Source organism: Plodia interpunctella, chromosome 21 (assembly GCF_027563975.2).
Source record: "Plodia interpunctella isolate USDA-ARS_2022_Savannah chromosome 21, ilPloInte3.2, whole genome shotgun sequence".
In the NCBI taxonomy this organism is placed as follows: Eukaryota; Metazoa; Arthropoda; class Insecta; order Lepidoptera; family Pyralidae; genus Plodia; species Plodia interpunctella.
The window spans coordinates 3,671,136-3,696,048 of record NC_071314.1 but is presented as its reverse complement, the minus strand read 5'-3'; the positions used below and the strand labels follow the sequence as shown (position 1 = coordinate 3,696,048).

Sequence of the window (24,913 nt, the reverse complement as noted above, 5' to 3'; positions counted from 1 at the left end):
CCTATGTACCTTTTTGTATTTAAAAACTACGAAGTTTCGCATTGTGTCCACAATGCACAAAATCAATGATCTACGAAGATTCATACACGTCAACGACCTTGCTAAGGAACGTGTTGCTATTATGTTATATGTTTTTACCGAGGTGAATGAAACCCTATCTATATGAATGAGTATATATGTAAAACCCTCAGAATCTATGTATAATAAGTTCATGGTGTACACAGAACAGACAATGAATTTAAAGTAGGCGCCGGCCAGCACGTGTGTCAACAAATATTTATTTATTGTTATTATTTATTACAACTCATGTTGTAAAGCACAATAAATAAACTTCAATACTTGTCTTTTGATTCTCCATTGTATTTTCTGTTCTGTGATGAAGTATGTATAGGCAAGGATAGTAAATTCGCTTATTACAGGATTTAGAAAGCTACTATGTTTGCTTGCCGTCAAGAGTTTAAGACATCTTTTGCCATATGCAGACCTATAAATAACTATATTCAGTTTAATATAATTATTTTGCTAATTATCATTTCACATGTATGGACTACATGGTACCGTATATTATGATGAATCGATTTAATGACACGATCACACCAAAAAAATGTATTAAGGTAATTTGATTTTGAGTATGGCAACATTCTTAGTTTAGTACTATTTGATGACTTGTGGAAGAAGGTTTGATTAATGTATGTATTTAAATTAAATTAATCATTGAAGTTTTAATAGGTAATATACGAAGAAATTAACATCATCTTAATTTTATTCTATCTCTCTTGGATTCAATCCAATTGTAAGTACCTATGTTTTATTTATCTATTATGTTATTGTTTAAATAGGTTAGATTTTGCATTTAATTTTTGCTGACTGTCCCCTATTATTTTCTATTAAACTAATACTCATGCTTATTTTACTAGGGGCTGAACGAGCTTTTTGTTTTTGGAACTTCTAGATATTATCATATGTTTCGATCATAACAATCCAGTGACACAAATGTTACACTTGACTGAACATACATATAAATCAATAATTTTGTGAACATTACTTTTCATTGGATTTAGTCTTGTTTACATCTCAGAAATTCATTCTTATAATCATAACATTAAATAAATATTTTTAACAAGTTTCTATCATTAGCCTGTATCTAAACAGTAAAATTCATATATTCACTAAATGAATATAAGTATTTACAGCAATTCTAAGAAACTTGAGGTGCGTTACCTGTATTTGTTTTTACGAGTAGAATTATTTGTTTAAATCAGTTCATTTATTTATTTTTGTAAATTTTATTGCAATTAAAATATGTAAAGCGTAAGAGGCAAATGCTAAGAGCATTATCAAAATCTTGTCTAATCTAGTTACTACCAGAATGTCCTATTCTAAAGAGCAATTTTATCCTACGTCTAACATAAATAGTATATATGATGTATGATAAAAATTAAGTAGAACCGCATAGCTATTGTAATAAGAACTACTTATCAGGATAATGATGATTCATTGATTCCTTTGAATCACAATTTGAAGTTTAAATGTCATCAATATGAAATAATAATTCACTAATGAAAATAACTTCTAATTAGCCAGGTTATATCTTTTAATTACTCAATATTATATTTTATTATATATTCTCATGTTTATATTTAATTTGGCATTATGGTATTTTAAGTTTATATATTGTTAGCCATTTTACCTATTTGTTCTCAAATCATTCATAAAACTTATTTTATTATAACTAGTACTGATTTTTATTTATTATTCTTTGCATATTTATTAACTAAGTGTTACCTATCTAGTTATAAATTTAAAGCAATTTTATATAAGTATATCTTACTTCATTGAGATAATTCTTTTAGAATAGTATATAAGTAAACTATTATATTAATTATGTATGTTTAGGAAGGATGCCCTGCAGGATCTGGAGAATGCAAGATTCTCTTAGTGATTAGTTAATTACTAAAGCTGGCTGGCTTATTGTGTTAATCTCCCATTATTTAAAAAAATATTGGCAAAAAAAAGATGGGTAAAAATGACTGTTTCACCTATGAAAACTTTACATTTTATCTCCATACCAGGGAGACAATTAGTTATAGTTAATTATTCAAAAATATTTTTTACTTAAAACATTATTTGTAATTTTAAATTTACCCCTACCTGCAGCAATGCATACTTCTTGATATCAGTATTTATTATTATATACTTGAATGATTTTCCCTAATTCTACAAGGAAGAGAGGAGTTACATCATATGGAGTTATAAATTTCTTATACACAAACACTGGAAGCATTTTGAAATTAAAGAAAAGAAGAAAGAGCAAATATGGCAGGCACAAGACGTGCACGAAATCAAGCCAATTCTGTAGCTATACCTAGACAGAATTCTGTTAACGAAAATGGCAGAACTCGGCAGAATTTGAGCCCTGAAGTTTTGGCAGCAATGAGCAAAGAACAGCTCCGTGCAGAATGCAGGAAACGGGGGCAGCGTTCTACAGGCAACAAAAATGAATTGGTATAATGCTGTCTGAGTTTGACTGTGCTTTATTTAATTTTTTTTGCCGGCCTGTATTGTCAAGCTTATTGTTATAATCTTTTATTTTTTTATAGTTTTGGTAGATAAACATTGACTATTGGCACATTTGGATAAGATTTGTGTTGAATTTTTTAAGAGTTTCATACATGCATGATGCAACACATATTTTTCTTGTATAAATTATCTACTGCCAATAGTCGATTTGTAAATATAATTTTTTATTTTACTAATTTAAATTATTTTTTGTGTATTATAATTCTTAGGTAGGCATAGAATTTTTTTCAAAAATGTATTTTATGTATTTTTAAAAATTAGACACATCACATGACATTTTAGATTTCATTGTGCTATATCTTATTATATTTTTTTCTATTTGTATTACTTTTAGTTATTGTTGAGTGCTTGCCAGGTAGAATTCGAACACACATACACATTGCACTTGATTTACAAAAATTAAGTACCCAAGTAATATGTAGTAAGACTCAGAATGGAAGATCACATAATATACAAAATATATAAGTACCTACTAAAACAAAGTACCTAAATATATCATCTAGAAAGTATAGATCAAATTAAAGTTTGTTGGCTAACCATTCTAACACAAAAATACTAACTCTATCATAACCAATTGAGTAATAACTTTGTTATCAAAATGAAATATGAATAAATTCCATTCTGAACTCCCTACTCCCTACATTTACACTCGATTTTAGAGCACTAAATGTTTTTTGGCATGATATCTTAGGATAAATTAAAATATTTTTCTTCTAATTTCGATCGTTCAGGAACTGGAATTAGTATCCATAATATTCATTAATTAATGTAAAAGTTATACAATTAATTTGTAACTACATTTTAAAGTATATTACCTACCTAATTTAAATAAAATCATAAATTACATATTTTAATCATAGAACTTCGATTCCATGATTCAACTATTTAGTGATTTAAGGATTCCATATTCTACTATTTACTATTCAAATACGTATTTTCCTTATCATTTAAATTACATATCATCTTTGAATTAGGTACCTATTCATATAATATATACTATTATTTATTTTATCGTTCTTTTCATTTCAGTTTCGAAAAATATAAAAAATAAATTTAATCTACCAACAACATTAACAATTTGTTTAAAAAATATATTATTTGTTTAAAAAATATAATATATTATTACATGCTTAAATTATTGTTTTTAATAAGCGGAGTCTTATTCGCATACTTTTAGATATTTAAACATATGTTTGTATCCTATATTTCGCTGTAAGCCTACTTAAAAATAAAATTAATACTTATCTATCATACTACGAATAATAGACTAACTACAGAGTATCGAACTCCACGAATACAGGTCAGTAGACCTGCGCACGCGATCATCACGCCACCTCCTCTATTTCCGTACTATGTCTGCCGTTTAAATTTATGTTCTAATGTCAAGGTTATAGAGCATTATTTTAACTGTACGGACTAGCCGGACACAGTCACATTGATTTAAAAGTAATTCTATTGTTTAATTCACATTTCAAAATAACCCCTATGCCGCTAAATCAAGATCGAGAACTGATTGTTATAAATATGTTGGACAGTAGCCCAAGATTGGTATCACAAAGACTATAGACGTTAGTTTTTGTTTATGGATCATTAAAATACTAAACGACCTAAGAAAGCCACATTTGGCTCCTAATAATATGCAGTTTCTTTCCGAAATACAATTGTAATTAATTAGTTAATTTATTTGCAGCCAGCCATTAGCCAGTTTTAATTATAACAAGGTGTAAACAAATGCGCTTTTGTTTGGCCAATATTTATTCGTTCGCGTTATAGCCAGTCGGTTTTCGGTAACCGTCTTGTACGTCTTTGTTGTAAGGACAAAAGAAAATATTCGATCGAATTCAATTGAATTTCTTTTTTTTCTTGATAAAGCAGTGATTTTTAAGCGTTAATCTGCATTTTTAAGTGAATAATGAAACAATAAATAAGTCTAATATCGCATACAGGCTACTGTGTCATGTAAGTAGGTAGACCAATGTTTTTTTTATTTCAATACTATACTTTATTATCGAATGACGTTAATTTTTTTATTTAAATAATTTAAAATTTGTTGTGTAAATTGTCAAATTAGAAAACCATAAGTAATTAGTAAAAACAACACTTTAATGCAAAATAACTGAAAATAAATTGTAATCAAATGGCGAACTTAATTTAAAAACTATTTTAGCCATGTTACTCGTAAAAAAATTAAGTTGTCTCTATCTGCCCATGTTAAATATTATAAAGTGCGATAGAGGCAAAACATACATTAATTGAAATTACATATATTGTAACTTTTTTTATAAATACCGGAGTTAGGTACTCTACAACGCTCGTACCTATTTAATAAAAAAAAGTAATAAATCAATTTTCTACAAGAAGATTACTTTCGATTTCTGTCACTATGCGGCCCGAAATGATAGTGAAATGAGTGAGAGTTTGAAAGTGAAACTTTTTGTGGCGTGATGTGATGTCACAGCCATTTCACTGACTGGCGCGCTAAAATAAACTCACCAGTTACCGACGAACTCGTAAAGATATAACATTATAATTAATTTTCTATTGGTAATTTTTTATTTATTATGTAAGTGAAAAAGTATACTATGTGCATTGTTTGTTAAAAAGTATATAAATTATGATTGTGTTTAGTAAAGCACTAGTTGTGATCGTGACTTGTGTCTAATCTAACAAAACAAATTTTGAGTGCATATTTGTATGAAAGAAAGTAATTTGATGTTTGTGTGCGTGTCTGTTTGCATAATATAATAAAACAAAACTATTTGGTAAATATTTTTTTATTTTCCGTTCTTCATACACAACCATTTATTACGGTTATATTTTCTTAGTAGATTATATATTTCAAATAAAAAAAATCTGAACAAATAACATCTGATTTTTCATTGTATATAAATACTATATAACAAATTAAAGAAAAGTGAATTTATCGTCTGACTATATACATATGTATATTGATATAATTATTTTTATTATTTTTGTATGCAGCTCGCCCGCCTCGGGTATTATAAACTGGCGGCTGCGGTACAGGCTGATAGCGAGCAGCGCACGCGCAACGGACTCCACCATCCTTACCCTAAGGAGATCAGGTCACTATTTTATATTTGAATGAATGAATGATAATTTGTATTAAAAACAGTTCAAGAGCAGTTGTTCAGTATCAAATCTACATTATACTACAAAATGTTTTGGCGGAGCTTTGCTCCCATGTTTATATTTAGAAACAAAGCCGTTTCTCTCTGTCTTTATGTATACTTAGATCAATTTATTGCAAATTATCACAATTTATTTGCTGTCCATATTGGGTTTGTGAGCAATACTTAAAACTATGTTAATAATATTACAATTTATTATATAGCAACTTAGTAATTATCATACAAAAGCCATCATATATGAACTATATATTAATATATTTAATTATTAAATACATCATATAATATCATATTGTACAAAGTAAACAAAATTAATAAAAAACCTAATTAGCTCAGATCAAGATCTTATAAAATGCAGCGTGTTTACTAAATGCTACCTCCAGTGAATTCCGAGCGTGTTTACGTCGCGTGCTCTTAGTTGTGCACTTGTAAGATCTACGAATGGATTCACACGATAATACGCTACCGGGAATAATTGAATATTATCACCGGTAGCCGCTCTGTTAGCTCTCGTACTAGGCTACCTGCCTTGATAGCTCTGCTGTGATAGATAAATAAAATACTTACAGTCATCGAAATCTATACTATTATTACAAAGAGGTAAGCGTTTGTCAGTTTGTATGTTTTAGGCGGGTAATCTCCGATACTACCGAATCGATTTCATAAATTCTTTCACCATTAAAAAGGTACATTGTCCAAGATCTATATTTTATTTCAAAATTCCCATGGGAGTGAAGCTCCGGGCAACATCTAGTGTAATTATAATTAACAAACTCGCCCCAGTAGCTCGGGTGAAACCAGAATAAACTATACACGTAAACCTTTCTTAGGAACTAAATATATATTGATGAAAACGGTACAAAAATCCGTCAAAAATTGTTGAATTTATTGAGTTCATACAGACAGACAGGTGGGTTTATATATCTACCTATGCTTGCGAAGCAACTGTCTGTAACTGCAGAGCATCTTGCACCACATTCACGGAAACGATAGTCTGATCTGTCTGTAAAGAACAAAAAACACAAACTGTACAAAATGTTATTTTATAACAACTTCATATTGATAAGACTCTAATAATATCCGAAAGCAGTTTTAATACATGCTATTAGATATATCACGAAACTTCCTATACAATTATTATTAGTTTTTTTGCATAAATAATACAAATTTCCGACTTAGAAATGTATTGCGCAGTTTCCAAATTATATCAGATACAATATTTTGTGCGTTTGCGTGGCTATAATTCCATTTTTTTTCGTGTAGGAGCAAAGCTGTGACGATGGATACAGATAGTTTGGTGCTTTGGCGGCGACCCTTAATTACAATAGAGTACTTCTTCAAGGAGCTCTTTATATTGATCTCAAGCGGTATACAAAGGTAATATACTATATTTATTTCTACTTTTTCAAGGACTTATCATGTCTGTAGACGTACCTGTCCCGGAAAGTGTGAAGTATATTTAGGTTTTTGGGAAGGTACTTACCAAAAATCCTAGTCCTAACTATTATTATAAATGCGGAAGTAAGTTTGTTTCTTTGTTTGCTCTATCTACTCAACCAATCTTCTTGAAGTTTTGCATATTATGTAGTTTGAAGTATGGAGAAGGACATCAAGTACCTTTCATCCCGGAAAAATAACGCGGGCGAAGCCACGGAGAAAAGCTAGTATACATATACATACTTTAATAAATATATTTACCATATAAATATAAATATGTCATATTTAGATGATGGAATTTAATTCTAATTTTTAATTTGAATTTTATTGCGCAGGAAATTTTTATTGTTTCCTATTTACTATATTAGTTACTGCATATTATTTCTTTCCCATATACTATATGCATAAGCGTTGCATTGTAGCGGACACTGGGCTCCTAGGTTCAATAGCGGCGGATGCATTAATTAAAATTGCATTTACAAAATGTATCTACAATTATGCATCGATCGATATCGGATCGCAGATCTCAAATACAAAGTTTCTTTATATATCTTTTTCAATTAAGTTTATATAAATGAATGATAGATGGGATCATAGTGTGATGAGAGCCATTGTTTCAGGTTATTGGCGTATAAATTATTAGCATTAACAATAGTGGTGGCGACGATAGCCACCGCTTCTTCTTACCATATCAGCGGACCTCACCAGCACTATGTACATGTAAGTTTACATTTCCAGTTCGTAGATATCTTTTTATAATATGTAAGGATAACTTTTTATAATATGTAAGGATAACTACATATTATAAAAAGACGTCCCCCTGTCGTGTTTGCCTGTATGAACGCGTTAAAATCTAAAACTAACGGACGTAATTTTGTACGGTTTTCACCAATTGATAGTGTGATTCCTAAGGAAGGTATAAGTGTATAATTTATCATGGTTTAAACCCGAGCGAAGCCGAGACTAGCTGCTAGTAAATAATAAATGAGGTTGCGTTTAGTTGTTTATTATATTTACAAGTGGTGGTTTATAAAAACTATTTTACTACTATGAGCCAAATAGGTATACAAATTCATATCAATTTTATCATTTGGCACGAATAGGATTCGAACCTGGGACTTTTCGATCACAGGAGAACCATGGTTGGTGATTATTTTCTGTAAAATTTTTGTGGAGCTAGCTCCACAGATATGATGTAACGAATTGTCCTAGTTATGTAGAGCGTATATTTCTTATCATGGATTTATTGCGACATTTGCGACTTCATTTCCCAGCCGGTCAAAGTCAACAAATATTGATACTGTTAGCGTTTTTTCAATTGTCTTGGCTTACCACGATACAATACCAGATTCTGAGTAGATTCTGTTTGTGTTAGCGTTTTCTGAGAAATTATCGTAGTGATCTTCATAACTATAAGCATTACCAAGACTGTGTACTAGATTCGAGTACAATATTGTCTGTGTATTTACCTTTTAATGCATAGCAATGCAACGCGTATTACTAACGCATCTAGAATAAAAAAAACTTACAACTGGACTCTTCTGATTACAATAGTTACATTTTTTTTTGCTTTTGCATCACACGTAACACGTACATTACAGTAAACAATTAAACTAAGTATTAGTTTAATTTTTTACCTATTAAATCCAGAACACAATAATCTACCTATGTATAAAACGCGCCATATGAATGAGGCAACGTAGTCAAAATACTGGCAGCGTTTCTCGTTGTATTGCGCGCCTTACACAGGCAATAAAACTAATCTCCTGCTAGATATTGATAAGGAGACGATTCTTTTAAAAATGGAATTCCTTTCTTCCTAAGGTGTACTGTAAACGGTAACGCTTAGGCGGCCCCTTGATCAATTATATTGTGCAACATTAATGAACACAGAGGATATCTGGCCCGGTGAAAGAGTCAGTATAGCTGTGTAAAATTGAGGAGAAAGTGGTACTTTTCAATTTGGTCATGTATTCTTGTCATTCATTGATATTGCGCAATTTTGACCGTTAACACAGTAAGCCGCCTGTAATTCGAATGGAAATTTTCAGTTGGTGGTGTCTACGCTAGCATGGTGGGGCTGGTGGGTGGTGCTTGGGGTTTGCAGCTCGGTCGGGCTCGGGACAGGGCTGCACACATTCCTCCTGTACCTCGGCCCGCACATAGCCCGCGTCACGCTAGCGGCCTACGAGTGCGGCGCACTCAACTTCCCTGAGCCGCCGTATCCTAACGAGTATGTGTTTTCAATTGTTTATTTTCCCGTGATAAAATGAAAGTTTTGTTTTGTCAATATTTTGCTATATTAATGGGCAGTTACGCTAGCGGTCTTCGAATGTGGCGTATACTGACGCGAGTAAATAAAAATGTGTTTGACGTTTTTATTTGCGCGTGATAAGATTACAGTTTTGTTTTTTCAATATTTGAACGCACAAATGTGTTCGAAGGCTAGATGTTATTATATGTGTTAATGGCAGAAGTAAGTCATTTGTTTTTGACAGGCATATCGATTTTCTCCATTTTTTTTCTGGTTACAAGCTTCTTATCTGCGCTTTTGAAGTAGGCAGTACACTATTATGTAAATTTTGCATGTAATTAAATGATGTCTATCGCCATAAGTTGAATAAAGATATTAAATTTGAAGCGAGAAACAGATTCATAAAAGTACCTTTTTTCTCAAGAAACAGTAATATAAATAGTTTTTGTCTTGAAGTTAATTTATGCGGCAAAACTTTGTTGAAATGAGTGAGACTATGACCTCTATAGGCTGTAAAAAACAGCACAAGGTGATACAAAGTACAAACTGACGAGTGTGAATCAATATTTTGTTTGTCAATGCTCTATAACATAGGGAAATTTATTAAGATAGCAGAGAAAGCTGTGTTGCTTTAAAAACTTGTTTGATTCGATGTCTATTTTTGACTTCAAATTCAACCGGCTCCAAAGTGATAGCTTTAGATTTATTTTAGATCAATAATATAATTAGCTGCGAAAGGAACTTGCGCATTCGCGGCAATCTTCATATCAGTGTCATAGCAGATAAACTCCCTGCGCTGGTACGGCCTCAACTGGGTCAACCAGCAAATAACGTGGTATGTGTTATTCTTCTCTCAAAAACTACTAGTCGGATTTACTACTACTAGTCGACTAGTAGTTTTTGCGTGAGAGAGTAACATACATCCGTACTTAGTCACGATTATTCTCATAAATGTATTAATGTATATTAAAAGAATTTATTTCTACTATTACTTTATTTTTCCATTGAAATAACCGATCAAGTGTCGCTATACAGGCCCCCATTAAAACATGTTAAACATTTTAATTTTACCTTTTTAACTGAATTCCTTGATAAATGGTATTGCAGTTTGCGGTTCCAATTATTACGGTACGGGCTTATCAATCGCAATCAAATTTGCGGAAAAGTAGCGTTTCAAATCTACTGAATATATTATTTTCTATGATTAATTACTACATTTGGAAAATAGCATTAAATTACTATATTTCGACCACTATAATGTGTTACGACTGCTGCAAATTGATGGCGGCACTCGTAATAGTATGTCAAGTTGTCATATCAGATGCCTATAGGCGATTAGATTAAAAATTGCTGACGTTTCAAAGCACCGAGTAAAAAATAAATCTTTAAATTTTGAAGTCAGAAGAAGCTATGATTTTCCTATTTTTTTTGGTATGACCCGCATTCATTTGTTTAATTAACAATATGTTAATTTTTCAAACTTCCAGCATAGTTTGTCCAGCAGAGTTGGACCCGAACAATCCAGTGACGATATGGAATATAATGGCAAAGGTCCGAGTGGAGTCGATGATGTGGGGCATCGGGACAGCCCTAGGGGAGTTGCCGCCTTACTTCATGGCGCGCGCGGCGAGGCTGTCTGGCGGAGGGGTCGCTGAACTTAACACTAATGACGACTCTAGGACTGGCAGGTATAGCTATATTATTTTTTATAAAAAAAATATACTTCAAACTGGTCATAAAAAAAAAGTTTTCTGACGAAAATATCAGAACATTCGTTTGTTTGGGAAACATTGTACTGTATGTTTATATGTCGTGATGTGTACCTACGTAATCTGCAATGCGGGGAATTACCGTGATTCATAGCTTGAGCTGGGAGGTTATCTGAAGGGGTCGCTGAACCCATGATTCTAGAATTGACTTGTATACTTTGATAATGTGTTTATATTTGATGTACGTTTAGGTGAATCACCACATTATTCTATAGTGTTGCCAGCGCATGTCCGTAAAAACATTCTAATATTTTTGAATACTCGGTATATTATATTGATATTATAATGTTTTACGAATAATAACATGTGGCATTATGGAAAAATATTCATTAGTAGATATTAGAATAATTTTTGTCTAATAAAAAACTGTAGCAGTATCACTAACTTTTTAAAAAATCACCTTGCGATACCACATTGTTAGTACAAATTTTACCACACATAAATTTTTTTAATTTTCAGAGCAAAGATAATGGTGCAAAAGTTAGTAGAACGCGTCGGGTTCGCGGGCATCCTAGCGTGCGCGTCCGTTCCCAACCCGCTATTTGATTTGGCCGGGTTAACTTGCGGACACTTTCTGGTGCCGTTTTGGACATTCTTCGGGGCTACCGTCATCGGCAAGGCTATCATTAAGATGCACATACAGAAGATGTTTGTGATTATTGCCTTCAATGAGACACTCGTTTCGTAAGTATTTCATACTAGTTTTTGCATACTAAAGAAGAAAAATTTTGTAAAAATTAGTCGTCTTATATCATGAAGTGAAGAAATGAGAGAGAAAGCAATGGAAGTAACTCCACTGGCAAGAGCATCCCTCTTAAATTGTATGATGATGAGTGAGAGAGAAAATTAATATGCCTTCAAAAACAAGCTCAGTTTTTCTACCGTAAAAAGTTGTGAGATCCATGTTACCAAGTTGATTAATTTATTTAGTCCCTACTTAAGGTACCTTATGTCTTAAGTTATTACTCAAGTTATTATCATAACAATATTAAAAATCTTTTAGGTTTTAAATAAATAGATCGACTTGTTAGATGAATTGTTTAGTATGTACCATGCAACACTACGGAATTATGTCATCCGATGAGCTGCTTGGAAAAATTACACATTCGTTTTGGAGTCGAGTTTCAATCGAGTGGTAGTGATGATGAGTGAGAGAGAAAATTAATATTATTGCATACAAGTACTTCAGTGTATGCTACTACTTTCCACTAAATGTGAGTAGGTGGTTGTAAAAGTTATGTCAGGTGCCTTTAGCCGACTTTAATAAAACCTGTAGCTCCGCCGGCATTAGCTGTGTTGGTTGTGTGGTGTGTGTGTTGGTTTCGAGTCATTAACTATATCTAGGTATAACATATTATATATAACATATACACATATAAGCGTAACAAACAGAAAAACTGTAATATTAGTTGATCTCACCTATAAATAAATATATTATGTATATAAAATAAATAATATTGATGAACATCTTCAAAAAATGTTATAATAAAATTAAATAATAATTGATATTTTTTATTAATTTCAGTCAAGTTCTCTCCTGGGTAGAGAGGATACCGTACGTGGGGCCGAGACTAGAAGAACCATTATTAGAATTCCTTCGCAACCAAAAATCGCGTCTTCACAAAAACGAAGGACCTCATATAGAATCGTCAAATCAAGGCTCTATGCTATCGAGCCTTCTAGAGAAATTCGTATTAGCTATGGTAGTCTATTTCGTAGTGTCGATAGTCAATGCGCTTGCGCAGAATTATAGTAAACGGATGGGTAAGAAGAAGGGCAAGAAAAGGGAATAGGGGTCGAAGAGAGGCGACTCCTTTGGTGGACTCGGTAAGTTTATTTTTTTCTTCTTGATGAATCCTATATGTATTCTGATATCCTATATGTATGTATAACACAAGCTGCGCCCCGGGCTTCGTTTCCGTGGTAATTTCGGGAATAAAAAGTTCCCTATATGTTATTCCAGCTTATATTTTACCTAATATATTTTATTATATTTTACCTGTCTACCAAATTTCGTAACAATCGGTCCAGTAGATTTTGTGTGAAAGAGTAGCAAACATACATTCTCACAAACTCTCGCATTTATAACCTTAGTAGGATATCGAAGATATTTATTATTTATTTATATATAATAAATATATAAATAAATTATATATATTATTATAACGCTATACGCAGCACGTTTTATATAAGTACTAGCTTTTGCCCACAACTTGATGTGAGTAAAAATCCGTTTCCCGTGGGAATTTCAGTAAATCCCTTCTTAGTACTCTCCTACGCTGTCCTACACACCAAATTTCAGTTTTTTACGCCCAGTAGTTTCGGCTGTGCGTTGTCTGTCAGTCAGGCACGCAGTAACGCAAGAGTTTTATATATGTATAATAAATAAATAAATATATTACAGTCCAGCTCGCGACAGCGGAGCGCGCGCGGTAACGCCTCGCGACATCTAGCGGATATTATTGTTACCTACGTACAGAGACATTTTAAACGATACCAGTCATTACATCCACTACATTAACTGTTACGCATGACAGATGTAAACTTGTAAGATTATACTCTTAACTGGCTGTGCCTCGCGATTTTGTTTAAAGCGAGTGATGTCTTAGCGGGTTTTCTGCACATTATACTCGTCAGATGTCAGCAGCGAGCTGTCAGACCAGGACATAGAAAACTATAGACATCGATGTGACAGCTTCCATACACAAAGATATTAACGTTGTATCTCGTTTCTTGTGAATTTCTAATACGCATTTCTCTCCTTCATATCTCTTGTATGAGCGCAACGAAAAATATGACGAAGTCTATAGTTTTCTCCGTCTAAGTAAGCTGACGTTCCAGTGGCACAATCTGGTTGGTAAAAAGCAGAAACTCCTCCCTCTTGGACAATGAAAAAAAATTCTGTGTTTCCGTTCGTGAAAATAATTGCAAAAGTCCAACAGCTGGTGTGATAGCGACCTGTGTTAAAAATTATATTATAAGATAAAAGTAAATCTGAGGGTATATTATCTGAAGTCTACATCTGTAATATGTAAAATTACTGAGTGAATTGTCAATAAGAAAATAATGTAAGTGATAAATCTAATAAACTGTAAAGTTTCATGCTATACTATTGTCTTTCTGACAACTCAAAACTAGTATTTGATGGCCATCTTATGTTACACATAACTTTGCAAAGAAATCTGTCACTTACAGTCGACAAAATTTAGAAATAACTAATTCTGTGAAAGTTAAAATAATAACAATACGGGTACGTGTAACATGTAATGATTGCACTTTTCGTATAATGCAACTTCAATTTATTCAAATTATCTGGTTATTTCTTTAATTTTGTTGACTGTATCTTCCCTGGTTCATTATTGACTTTCGAAGAGTGGAAAACTTTTTCTGCCAAGGTGTAACTATAGCATAACATTTTAAACGTCTTCTCAATGTGTCTATATTAATAACTCATATGCTGTGTAAAAATTTATCTTAGATATCAGCTATCGCCTGACCGAGACTATCTTGCCTTTATGTCTTTGGCAGTGGGTCGCTTTGTTCGGCCTATTACTTGTACAGGGCGACGTAAAATGTAGGAAATGGTAGTTAATTGAAACTTAAACCTGGCAACATCGAGGTTTTAATCGAATCACAAAAATGTAGGAATAAAATGTATCAAGATCACATTGCTGCGTGTAATGATCATTCGTAATTATGTCCTACAATTTTTTATCGCACTTTATGATTGATTTGTAGAAATAAGCTGGATTGAGGCTTACATGGGACCGATACAAAAACCTATTTAGAATACTGGTTTGATACTAAAATGTTTCGTTCTACATATTTAGTATCAGAGTCTACAATCGAAAAGTAGATACGATCAGAAATGAATTACTATCGTTATGTTAGTATGAAATTTATACTCTTAGCACCATTACCTACTGTGTGAATACCTAGTTGTGTGACGTGCTTATTTTTGAATGTATATACTTAGATTATATCAGTCTGAAGCGATGAGTATATATAATTTCATATATTAGAATGAAGTGCTTTGTGTAATTATATACCTCGAGTTATGTAGACTGTAGGTGTAAGCATGAAATACAGGAAAACCATCTCATTGACAGAAATATGATAATCATTTATACCTTGATTTATTATTTATTTCTACGATTGGATATGTTTGAAAATGACACTGTAAAATGAGAATATGAAAGCATACAAAAATCACTTTTTGTTATTCCGACTTTCTATTGTGTTCCACATTTGTTACGAAAGAGGAAATGAATAATAATGATCAATAAAATGAAGAGCCAATGAAACTGGTTGTGTGCCAAACGATGAAATCTTTTTATGTGAATCGAATTATATCAATGTTTTTTTATAAACTACAGTCTATAGTAAATCTTACTTTGTTTAATACTATTCCAAGAAATAAGCTTTTGGTGCTGTTCCTTTAATTGTTTTGAACATTTCATAAACCTAGTCCATAATAACAAAATCAAATATTGAAGATTTTAGTCAAATGGAAAACCTTTTACCGTTAATTTAAGCCTTGACTTTGGTATTTCTGTCATAAACTGTATGCGTCTGTATAAGTTCTTAAATTCCCCTGAGTCCTGCTTATTTCTTTTGAGGTTTGTATTCCCTGGTGCTCGGTGGGTCACTTTACAGTCAAGACACAAATATCTTTATTTCCGTTATGTACAGGTTTAATTTAGTCGGTTAGTATAAATTATAAAGACATTTTAATAGTGAAATATGAGTAAGCAGAATAAGCTCAGTATTATAAGAATTTTGAAAAAGGAAAGTTCTAATTTCGGTAAATTTATCGTTTGTAGTTTTTAAATATTATAAGCGATATTATGTCCCTTGATTAAAACAATTTAGTATGTATTAAATAAGATGAGTTTTGTAACGTCATGCAGAAAATAGAAGTAGATAATGCATGCATTTTTGCACGCATGCATGCTTTGCATATTTTCCATAAATGTATTTAGTCAGTATTTTACATTCCATACTAATGTGAAAAACTAACATGAATGCAGAATTGTGATTTCATAAAAGTTTTTGGTGTTTAGCGATATGTGTTTCATGTTATTATAAGTCTGCACAAGTGTATTTTTCGGATATGTTAATTTCAATATTTTTTAATCTAATGTAATATTTAATAAATCAATTTATGGATAATTTATGATTACGTAGGAAGATGTGCTGTTAGAGATTGTACTATTTCATTATTTGTAGACTACTATTATTATTAACTACTACTATAATTTACTCGGCAGATATAATTTGCTATAAAATTTATTTCGTGAATAATTTAACTTATAACCAAATTTTATAATCATCATAAGTTTTGTTTTGGCACAGAAGTATATAAGGCCAGGGATTGTTTTCATGGTTTTTAAATATTGTTGTATTTTATTTTCGAGTTTGTTTCAAGTAAGTTAAGCATATAAGCATGGTTTATAGTGTGTAACTGTACAGTCATGTGGAGTGGTACATTTAGTACAAAATAATGCTTATAAAGTTTGTAAGTTTGAGGTTTCATACTCTGAAGAGCAATAAATGAAAAATAATGTTCACTTTGTAGCTTTTATTTGCCTACATCTAGACTAAATAGACTGTCCGTATAGATTAATAAAAATGGTAGACCTCAAGACCTGTCCATAACGTATAATGGAGAACAAATTGCAGAGTGTGTTTCGACAAAGTTTCTAGGAATCACAGTTGATAAACATTTGTCGTGGAAAGAACACGTTGAAAACGTGTGTCAAAAAATAAACCGGTTTGTTTATGCTCTATATCGGTTAAGGAACACTTGTGGCCAAGAAACAGCACTCCTTGCCTACCATGGCTATGTTTGCTCCATTTTACGGTATGGACTCGTCGTTTGGGGAAATTCAGTGGATTTAAATGATGTCTTTCTTATACAGAAAAAATGTGTGAGAGCTTTATGTGGCGCTAGACCATTGGATAGCTGTAGACAATTATTTCAGAAATTAAAAATTTTGACATTAGTTTGTATGTACATATTGGACATTTGTATTTTTGTAAAGATGAATTTAGAATTATTTACAAAGTTGCCGTACCCTTCTGGATTAAGATACCCAAATCGTTTAGTTGTACCACCTCACACTACCACGTCTTTTAGAAAAAATAGCTATAATATGGCGGTAAAGATATACAACCATTTGCCAGAGAGTTTAAAGTCACTGCCATTTACGAAGTTTAAAAAACAACTTCATACTTTTCTGGTCACCCATTGTTTTTACACCATTGACGAGTTTATTAGTTTTAAATTTTGACATAAGGTAGCGCCCTCAAATTTATTTATTTTATTATGTTGACTTCATTTTTTAATCCTTGACATATTTTTATTTTATTTTTTATTTAATTTTTAATATACCTAACCTAACATTTGATTATTAATTAACTAGAACTTTTTATGTATTTTTAAATAAATAACTTTAAACATTTGCATGCCAATTGTTGGCGCAACACGCTTGTCCGATTTAAAGACATATTTGTCCTATACATGTATATATACCGTGTTTGTGTGCAAATAAATATTTCATTCATTCATTCATTCATTCATTCATTCATTCATTCATCCGTCTGATATTCATGGATTTTATAAGTATGAATAAAGACGAAATAAAAAGCACAAGGCTAAAATTTGCCAACACGGAACTAAAAAAATATTATGCTTGTGCTAATTACATAGGTCAATAAAAAACCTAACGACCACGGCAATAAAACTGAAACCGTTCTTCAAAAGGCTCTATTGTTGTTGTACATGGCAACATTTTGAGTTAAACTTCGACGAAAATGACAGTGACAACACAATTGACACAGTCACCAAGTCAAAATAAACAGGACTTGTGTTTTCTTCTAGTTAGGTTATGTATGAAATACGTTTAATATTTTTGGCTAGTTTGTAATAATTGCTTCCCAATTCATCGCCAATAATGTTACGTCGCTTCACGACTTGTTTAATTCAATCTCGAGGCATAAAAAATCAAGTAAAAGTGAAATGGGTGAGGCCTCCCTATGTGCCTGCTTACAAAGCCGAAAGATCTGGGGACTTAGAGGGCCTTCCACCTATTCCCACAGATGCAGTAGCTAAAGAATATGCCCAAAGCGAGGAAATAAAAGAGTGAGTACATTCATCTAGCTGTTTACTATTAGATGCAATGTTAGGTAGTTATTGAAAATAAACATGTAAATACTCTCACCGTCGTGTGTTGCCTTCGGGCAAACAAAAATAAATTTTGACCATTTGTTGTGATTTTGCAACAAAACACCTGCTTGCTATCAATCCTCTTTGGAAATACTGTTGTTGTCTATGTGGGCCACATAGACAATAAAACACCAATAGCATTGCCATTAGTCACCTTGTTTAACACCTTGATATGGTGTCGTGCTATTCTAACTACTACTAACTATGTTAATTTTAATAACTATGCAAGGCAAATATGTATAAGCAATTTCGATCACGCAGAATGAGGACACAATAGATAAACAATTGTTTGACTGGCACTTTTTGTACCACTTTGTAAGGTAAATGTTAATAAAGAGTTTTCAGTTATTTAGAACCATAAATAATTTTGAATAAGTATAATTTGATAACAAATTCTTCTTTTCAGTGCATCAGATGCAGTAAAAAAAATATTTTCTGTAGCACATATGGGCCAAAAGGAATATAATGCTTTAGTTATACAAGAATTAATAGACAGAGTGAGAAGACATAATTATGATGAAAGAACAGCGGAAACAAGAAGTAAGTGTAGTTACAGAATCTTGTTATTTTAATATGCTGAAATTGGTTGACTGGGAAACCCTCCATGGGACATGTCAAGGGTAAAGAATATATTGTTCATATTTAGCAAGTGCCCTATCAATTGTTCTGGAAAATCTAATTCTGATGTTGTTGAAGAGGTCAACAAGCAAAGAAATTAAATAAGCAATTCCACAGCATGTAAATTTTTTAGTGTACAAAGTGTTAAAACACTCATTGGATTACTTTACAAAAGTGTTCTCTTTGACAAAATAGTTTTATATTTGCAGTTGCCAGAATCACGGGCCATATTAGATGTCTTCAGAGCACCATGGAGAAATTTCCCAAAAATGTGAAAGCAAAGGTAATTATAATTTTGAGGTTTTTATTTCGGTTAGTTAGTTACTTATACAAAAAACGAAACAAAAATTCCTAATCAGATTCAATGAAAGTATTATATATGTTGAGGGAGAAATTGAGTAAAACAACCGGTGTATTTGACTGTGTATATTCGACTGGGCGCAGCCAGCCTTTGACTCAAGTCTTACACTAGGTACCCACATATTATTTATAAAAATCGTATGACGTTTAACATTTATAACAGAAAGATACTTGAGTAAAAGCTAAAGTTAACATCTTGTCATTTATTTTGTTTTATTTTAGCAAACAGTCCAAGAACTCATTGACAAAAGGAAGAAACTACTAAAGTTTCTACGCCAGTATGACTACAAGAAGTTTGAATGGCTGCTAGAGAAACTAAATATTGAATATAAAGCATTCCCGGAGTAAGTGTGTGACTATTTTATATCATATGAGAGCTTTTGTTTTAACAATAGTAATTTATTTAAAAAAGTAATTTCTTTTCCTAAGTATTGTAATACACATTGTATAATATAGCTAGAATCTATGAAATAATATTTAAGTTACCTAACTGTATAATTTTCCTTCCTCATTATTACTTCATTATCTACTACTACATGGTTACTGTATAAAGTAATTTTAAAATTTATTTTTTTCTAGATCATATCACAAATTATCTCGCAAAGAGTCACTGAGGAAGCTGACAGAACTGCACTGTGAAGAAATACGAGACAAAAAGCTTGCTGATTACCGGAACTTATTGGAAAGTCAACAGGGGCCATTCCTCGAAGATAAGTTGAAAGCATTGAAGTTCATCAAGAGCGAACAAATGGAACTCAAGCTGCCAGTAACGATTACTGATCAAGATATTAAGAAGATTGAGAAACAGCTGGAGGAATGGAAGATCAAAGATCAGATCAAACAACAAGCGAAGAAAAAGAAGAAGGATCTGGTGCTAGATTTGGATTGAGCCTTGCAATTGTAAATAAATAATAGTAGATGCCACAAGATATTTTTTAATTATTAAAAATAAACTTTATGTATTGGGCATATTGCAAAATAATACTAGCAGCACCCCACGGTTTGTCATTCTTAGTAATTCTTTAAAAAATACGTTTTTAATTTTATGCACAGTAGTGCCATCTACTTTGTAATGTGACACTGGCTATCAGGCTTTCTGTCCTAATACTACGGGAATATCATCATTTCCCGTACCCTGTGTTAATCCAAGTAACAAGATATTACAATGTTACTAAGCACTTTTGTTATTGGGGTTTAGATTAGAGAATATAGGATTAAAAAAAAACAAAATCTATATAGTATTTTTATAACGTCTATTCATACAAATACAAAATATCTTATGTAATCACAAGATTTGGGGTCTGTTTCACCGCTTTCTTGTAAAATATCAAATCTAAGTCATTGTAATCTGACTAACTGCTAGATATGATTGGTAAGTTACAGCCATATTAAATACATTATTTGCGCTGTCTGATATGTTACATTTAGGTTAATCTAAATTATCACAAAGCAGTAAAACAGACCACTTTTTTAAAATACATAAAAAGCGTAATAAGAAATTCAGTCGAATTTGGACGGATAATATACAGTAGTTATCGGAATGTTGAAACTTACGACTACGGAAGACAATCTTAACTAAATTTACATAATAAAAAAACAATATATGGCCATAATTAAAAGGCTAAGATTAAGGCATTTTGAGTAATTACATAAAGTATGATTTTAATAATAAATTGACAACATGTTTGTATTCATGTAAATGTTATATTGAAAGTCGAACCATGTAGCCGGAGCCGAAGAAACTATTATGTTCTTGGGAGTATTGGTTCCAATATTATCTACAGCATCATATCGGAGAGTAATGTAACTACGTCTTCTCGTGTGTGGACGCTATAGCTGGTGTAGCGGGAGCGTGACGTCACAGCTCGGTGGTGTGCGGCGCGCGCGCGTAGGCGGTGGGGATGAAGCCGGAGCGGCGACACTTGGGCGCGTGCGCCCACAGCCAGCCTTCCACCGTCTGCTGCGTCAGGTCCGCGTACACCCACTCGCCGCGCTTCACCGACAGGTCGTCCGGCGCTTGTGCCTACACGACAAAGAGAAATCATGATCACAAGTTAAAAATAACTGTGGTTGTATAGTAGTCCAAGAAGTCAAACTTTTATTTAAAAAATCATATATCGACAAAAAAAAATTTATAGTTTGACTTCACAATGAAATTAGATTTTAAAAAATATTTACATTTTTTTGTGCAAACACATTCGAAACTTAAATTTTATAATCTTTAAATTACTCAGTAATTTGTTCCGGCTAATAAAATTAGATTTCAAAGCAGTGAGAAAAATTTCCCTACAAAGAAAGCTGTCAAAAGTAAGGATTATTCTCGAATTAAGCCTCATTTTCAGAAGCACTAAAGCCAACTATAAACGTAACTATGATGAGTGTAATTATTTACCTTGTAATCATAGAGCATAACTAGCTCCGTGCCGTGGTAGCGGCCGTCGCTATCCGGGGCGGTGAGCGCGGTGGTTGTGGATAACATTGTGGTGTTGGGGTTCGAAGCCGGCGGCGACAGCAATTGCTGACTGTTGTCTTGCTGAGTGGCTGAAAACATTATTAAAATTCATAGGGCCTATTTTATAGTATATGTATTTTATTTGGAAGACCAACACCAAAAGCCATACTTAATAGATACAAATTAGAAACATTCGGCCATTTATAGGCCCACACAATGTTTAACGCTATGGAATAGATAGGGTAATAATTGTATTTCACAGCTGTTACATAGGGCTAATTCACCAATCATATCAGGCAGATTTATCAAGTGGTTAGTTTTCTATTCAAATTTTTGAAGGGGAAACAGTAATAACAGATAATGAAAAGAAATATGGAAGGAACACCATCGACATGAACCTAGCTTTTACATTGATGAAGACTTTATATCACAGTGAGCACTTTATTTTGTGGGTATTGAGACTGAAAATAGCATTTTAAAAAAAATTATCAGACAAAAAAAATGCTTACCTTGTACTACTGCTGGGTAAACAAAGCCGGATGGTATGAATCCCTCTTGGCCGTCGCTTCTCACTATCCAATACCAATCTGGGTCTTCTCTATTGAGTACTGAAATTCATGATCCGAAAATAAAATATGTTCATAAAATTTTAGGTACTCAGTTTTGAACATATTACGACGCCATGGGTACCGTATGAGTAAAAAATAATTTTATTTTAACAAGAACCAGTGAATTTAAATTAATGTAAATAGTCATCAAATTAGAATAAAATTAAATATAAGTATTCAAGCTAATAAAATTTCTAATGATAGCGAAAGTGTCGATAGGTTATGTAAGCAGGTTGATTAATTCTTGGAGAAGTTTTAGATATAGATATCCATACTAACATTATAAATGCAAAAGTCTATCTTCTGTCTGTTCATTAAAAAGGCTACCTTGTTTGTATGAGAAAATGTTTTCTACGTAAGATAACTTTAAATGAAGATTCGAAACATCTGTTGGAAATCTCTGAGAGACCAGTAAGACATATACTTTAACTAACCAGTAACAAATTCTCCTCGTTCAACATCAACATCATTCTCATCCCTGGCAGTGAATGTGTACAGTACCACGTACCGCCCTGATGGGTCTTTGCTGAAGGGACATGCTTCTCCTTCGCTACCTAGTTCTGAGTGCCCGTCATTTGTTGCTCCATCTGACACTGATAGTCTGGAAAACGTTTAAAAAATTACTGGATCTCAAATGGAGACAAGGTAAAAGTTATATTCTTGTATATCAATATGCGTGCAGAATTTTTAATCTCCTGTTTTTTTTCTTATTTATTTTATGATTAGGAAATGTCATGTGATATAGCATTTTTTTATTGTCTTTGTAATTCAAACATCTGTATTCTATACTCATATTTATAAAACAGGTGATAACATGTATCTTCTACCAAAAGATAAGGTCCAAGTAGATATATGTTAGATACTTAGTTATAAAATTATTTATTTATCATTTTCTGTATGTACAATAGTACACTTTAAAAAAATGGTGTCATCACACAAAACTTTGATCTTTAATTTGATAGATAAATAAAAGAGGTGCTTACTGTGAGACATCTCTGTGTGCTAAATCTGCAGGGGATCTGCTTCTCGGAAGCTTTTTCTTGAGATCATGAGGTTCACATGGAGCACAGTATGAGTGTGGTATGAACCCTTCTCTTCTCGACTCTGCTACAATCACATACACCCAGTCATTCTCTCTGTATAATACATTTACAATTTGGCCCCTTTTAACCTGGAATTTTATATAAAAAGTATGAAATACACCCATCCTATAAATGTGAAAATGTATATTTAGGTACTATAAAATATTTAAAAACTATCTCTATGCCTTCTACATTCAGACTCAATTTATTACATTTTTTTTGTTCAATAAGAGATTACATTGTCATCAACATGCCAAAGCTCCAATCCACAACTCCAATTTAGCTACTAAAATAGTACATTAACATATGTACAATTTTATTTTAAGAGTGCTTACAATTTAAATAACATCATGTGTATCATTTTTACCTCAAGTTCATCATCAACACAAGGTGCAAAGTCATGCAGCACCACCATCTTGGAATCTGGGCTGAGACCATGTTCCTTTTCAATACCGACTCTGACCAGGGTCTCAATACTTGCAGACCCCGTGATCCGGCCCATGCCAGGACTGAGTCCTGACCCTGGCCGTGATAGATCCTTGTCGGAATCTCCACTGCTGGCTAGAATTTATATCATCAAGATAACATTTATATCTATCCAGCTGTCATGATTTAGTGCAGCACTACACTGGAAAATAATCTACTAGATTACACATATGTAAGTTATTTTATTATGAAATTTCTAAAATGTGTATTATTTTTTTTAAAGCATCTCGCTCCTGCTTCGCTCAGGTAAAACCATAATAAAATGTAGCCTATGTTCAATCCTGAAAGTTTCGCCTATTTTTGTGCCAAATTTCAAATTGTACTAGTACTTTTTGAGTTTATTGATTACAAACAACTCTTTTCTCTTTATATATAAGTATGGATATCATTAACTTGAACCTCATACATAGACCAACATGTTTGGTAATTATAAGATATTTAATTACTAAAGTTCCCACGGTATAAGCTTATATATACTTGTTTTTCGTCAAGTACTATAAGAATAAAATTAAATTTTCAATATATTTCTAATTATGTAGAAAGTATACGGGGTCAATGACTTAAAAAACTTACGAAGCTTCGTGGTACTCACATTTCTTCTTTTTCCCCCTTCGTATCCTCACTGGACATAGGAATGCCATCGTGTGTTGATATTATTTTAACGCATTCCTCATATATAACCAATGTTTTTATAAAAACATTGTTGAATCCTCACATAATTCACCGTTTTACAACATTTTACGATTTTCACACGGTTTCTACCTGTCAAAAAAGTTCACCAAACAAGTTTTTTGAACACGTTTTGTTTCTCAAGACTCACTCGCTTACTTTTGATGTAAAATGTCAAACGTCAAGGCGTTTTGTTTCATTTTAAGTTAGTATTAAGTACCCGA

The 24,913-nt window shown here is 32.4% G+C and overlaps 3 protein-coding genes across 3 annotated transcripts; 2 read left to right on the top strand and 1 right to left on the bottom strand.

Annotated features, from left to right (window-relative positions):
- Positions 1 to 649: 649 nt before the first annotated feature.
- On the top strand, positions 650 to 16,756 carry Tango5 (Transport and Golgi organization 5). The gene is made up of 10 exons (XM_053761179.2): positions 650 to 793; positions 2,225 to 2,505; positions 5,563 to 5,663; positions 6,990 to 7,103; positions 7,784 to 7,883; positions 9,215 to 9,396; positions 10,905 to 11,105; positions 11,646 to 11,870; positions 12,712 to 13,013; positions 13,591 to 16,756. The coding sequence occupies exons 2-9, from the start codon at positions 2,317 to 2,319 to the stop codon at positions 12,977 to 12,979; spliced, it is 1,380 nt and encodes a 459-aa protein (XP_053617154.1). The 5' UTR covers positions 650 to 793; positions 2,225 to 2,316; the 3' UTR covers positions 12,980 to 13,013; positions 13,591 to 16,756.
- Positions 16,757 to 18,018: 1,262 nt separating this feature from the next.
- Positions 18,019 to 20,319, top strand: bonsai. The gene is made up of 5 exons (XM_053761480.2): positions 18,019 to 18,330; positions 18,821 to 18,954; positions 19,242 to 19,315; positions 19,615 to 19,736; positions 19,972 to 20,319. Exons 1-5 carry the CDS (start codon positions 18,143 to 18,145, stop codon positions 20,279 to 20,281), a joined length of 828 nt encoding a protein of 275 aa, XP_053617455.1. The 5' UTR covers positions 18,019 to 18,142; the 3' UTR covers positions 20,282 to 20,319.
- A 309-nt stretch (positions 20,320 to 20,628) lies between these two features.
- On the bottom strand, positions 20,629 to 24,807 carry Dlish (Dachs ligand with SH3s). The gene is made up of 7 exons (XM_053761479.1): positions 24,613 to 24,807; positions 23,902 to 24,095; positions 23,436 to 23,623; positions 22,887 to 23,053; positions 22,354 to 22,452; positions 21,785 to 21,933; positions 20,629 to 21,415 (listed from the first exon to the last, which is right to left on the bottom strand). Exons 1-7 carry the CDS (start codon positions 24,659 to 24,661, stop codon positions 21,251 to 21,253), a joined length of 1,011 nt encoding a protein of 336 aa, XP_053617454.1. The 5' UTR covers positions 24,662 to 24,807; the 3' UTR covers positions 20,629 to 21,250.
- Positions 24,808 to 24,913: the final 106 nt, after the last annotated feature.

What these genes read in the sequence shown, in the direction of transcription:
- Tango5 (XM_053761179.2), top strand. Translation starts at nt 2,317, where the DNA reads ATGGCAGGCACAAGACGTGCACGAAATCAAGCCAATTCTGTAGCTATA. An exon ending in ATCTCAAGCGGTATACAAAG is followed by an intron (nt 7,104 to 7,783) that starts GTAATATACTAT and finishes CCATTGTTTCAG; the next exon opens with GTTATTGGCGTATAAATTAT. An exon ending in GACGACTCTAGGACTGGCAG is followed by an intron (nt 11,106 to 11,645) that starts GTATAGCTATAT and finishes TTTAATTTTCAG; the next exon opens with AGCAAAGATAATGGTGCAAA.
- bonsai (XM_053761480.2), top strand. Translation starts at nt 18,143, where the DNA reads ATGTTACGTCGCTTCACGACTTGTTTAATTCAATCTCGAGGCATAAAA. An exon ending in AAGAACAGCGGAAACAAGAA is followed by an intron (nt 18,955 to 19,241) that starts GTAAGTGTAGTT and finishes TTATATTTGCAG; the next exon opens with TTGCCAGAATCACGGGCCAT. An exon ending in CCAAAAATGTGAAAGCAAAG is followed by an intron (nt 19,316 to 19,614) that starts GTAATTATAATT and finishes GTTTTATTTTAG; the next exon opens with CAAACAGTCCAAGAACTCAT.
- Dlish (XM_053761479.1), bottom strand. Translation starts at nt 24,661, where the DNA reads ATGGCATTCCTATGTCCAGTGAGGATACGAAGGGGGAAAAAGAAGAAA. An exon ending in GTGTTGATGATGAACTTGAG is followed by an intron (nt 23,624 to 23,901) that starts GTAAAAATGATA and finishes ATAAAATTCCAG; the next exon opens with GTTAAAAGGGGCCAAATTGT. An exon ending in TTACCCAGCAGTAGTACAAG is followed by an intron (nt 21,934 to 22,353) that starts GTAAGCATTTTT and finishes TAATGTTTTCAG; the next exon opens with CCACTCAGCAAGACAACAGT.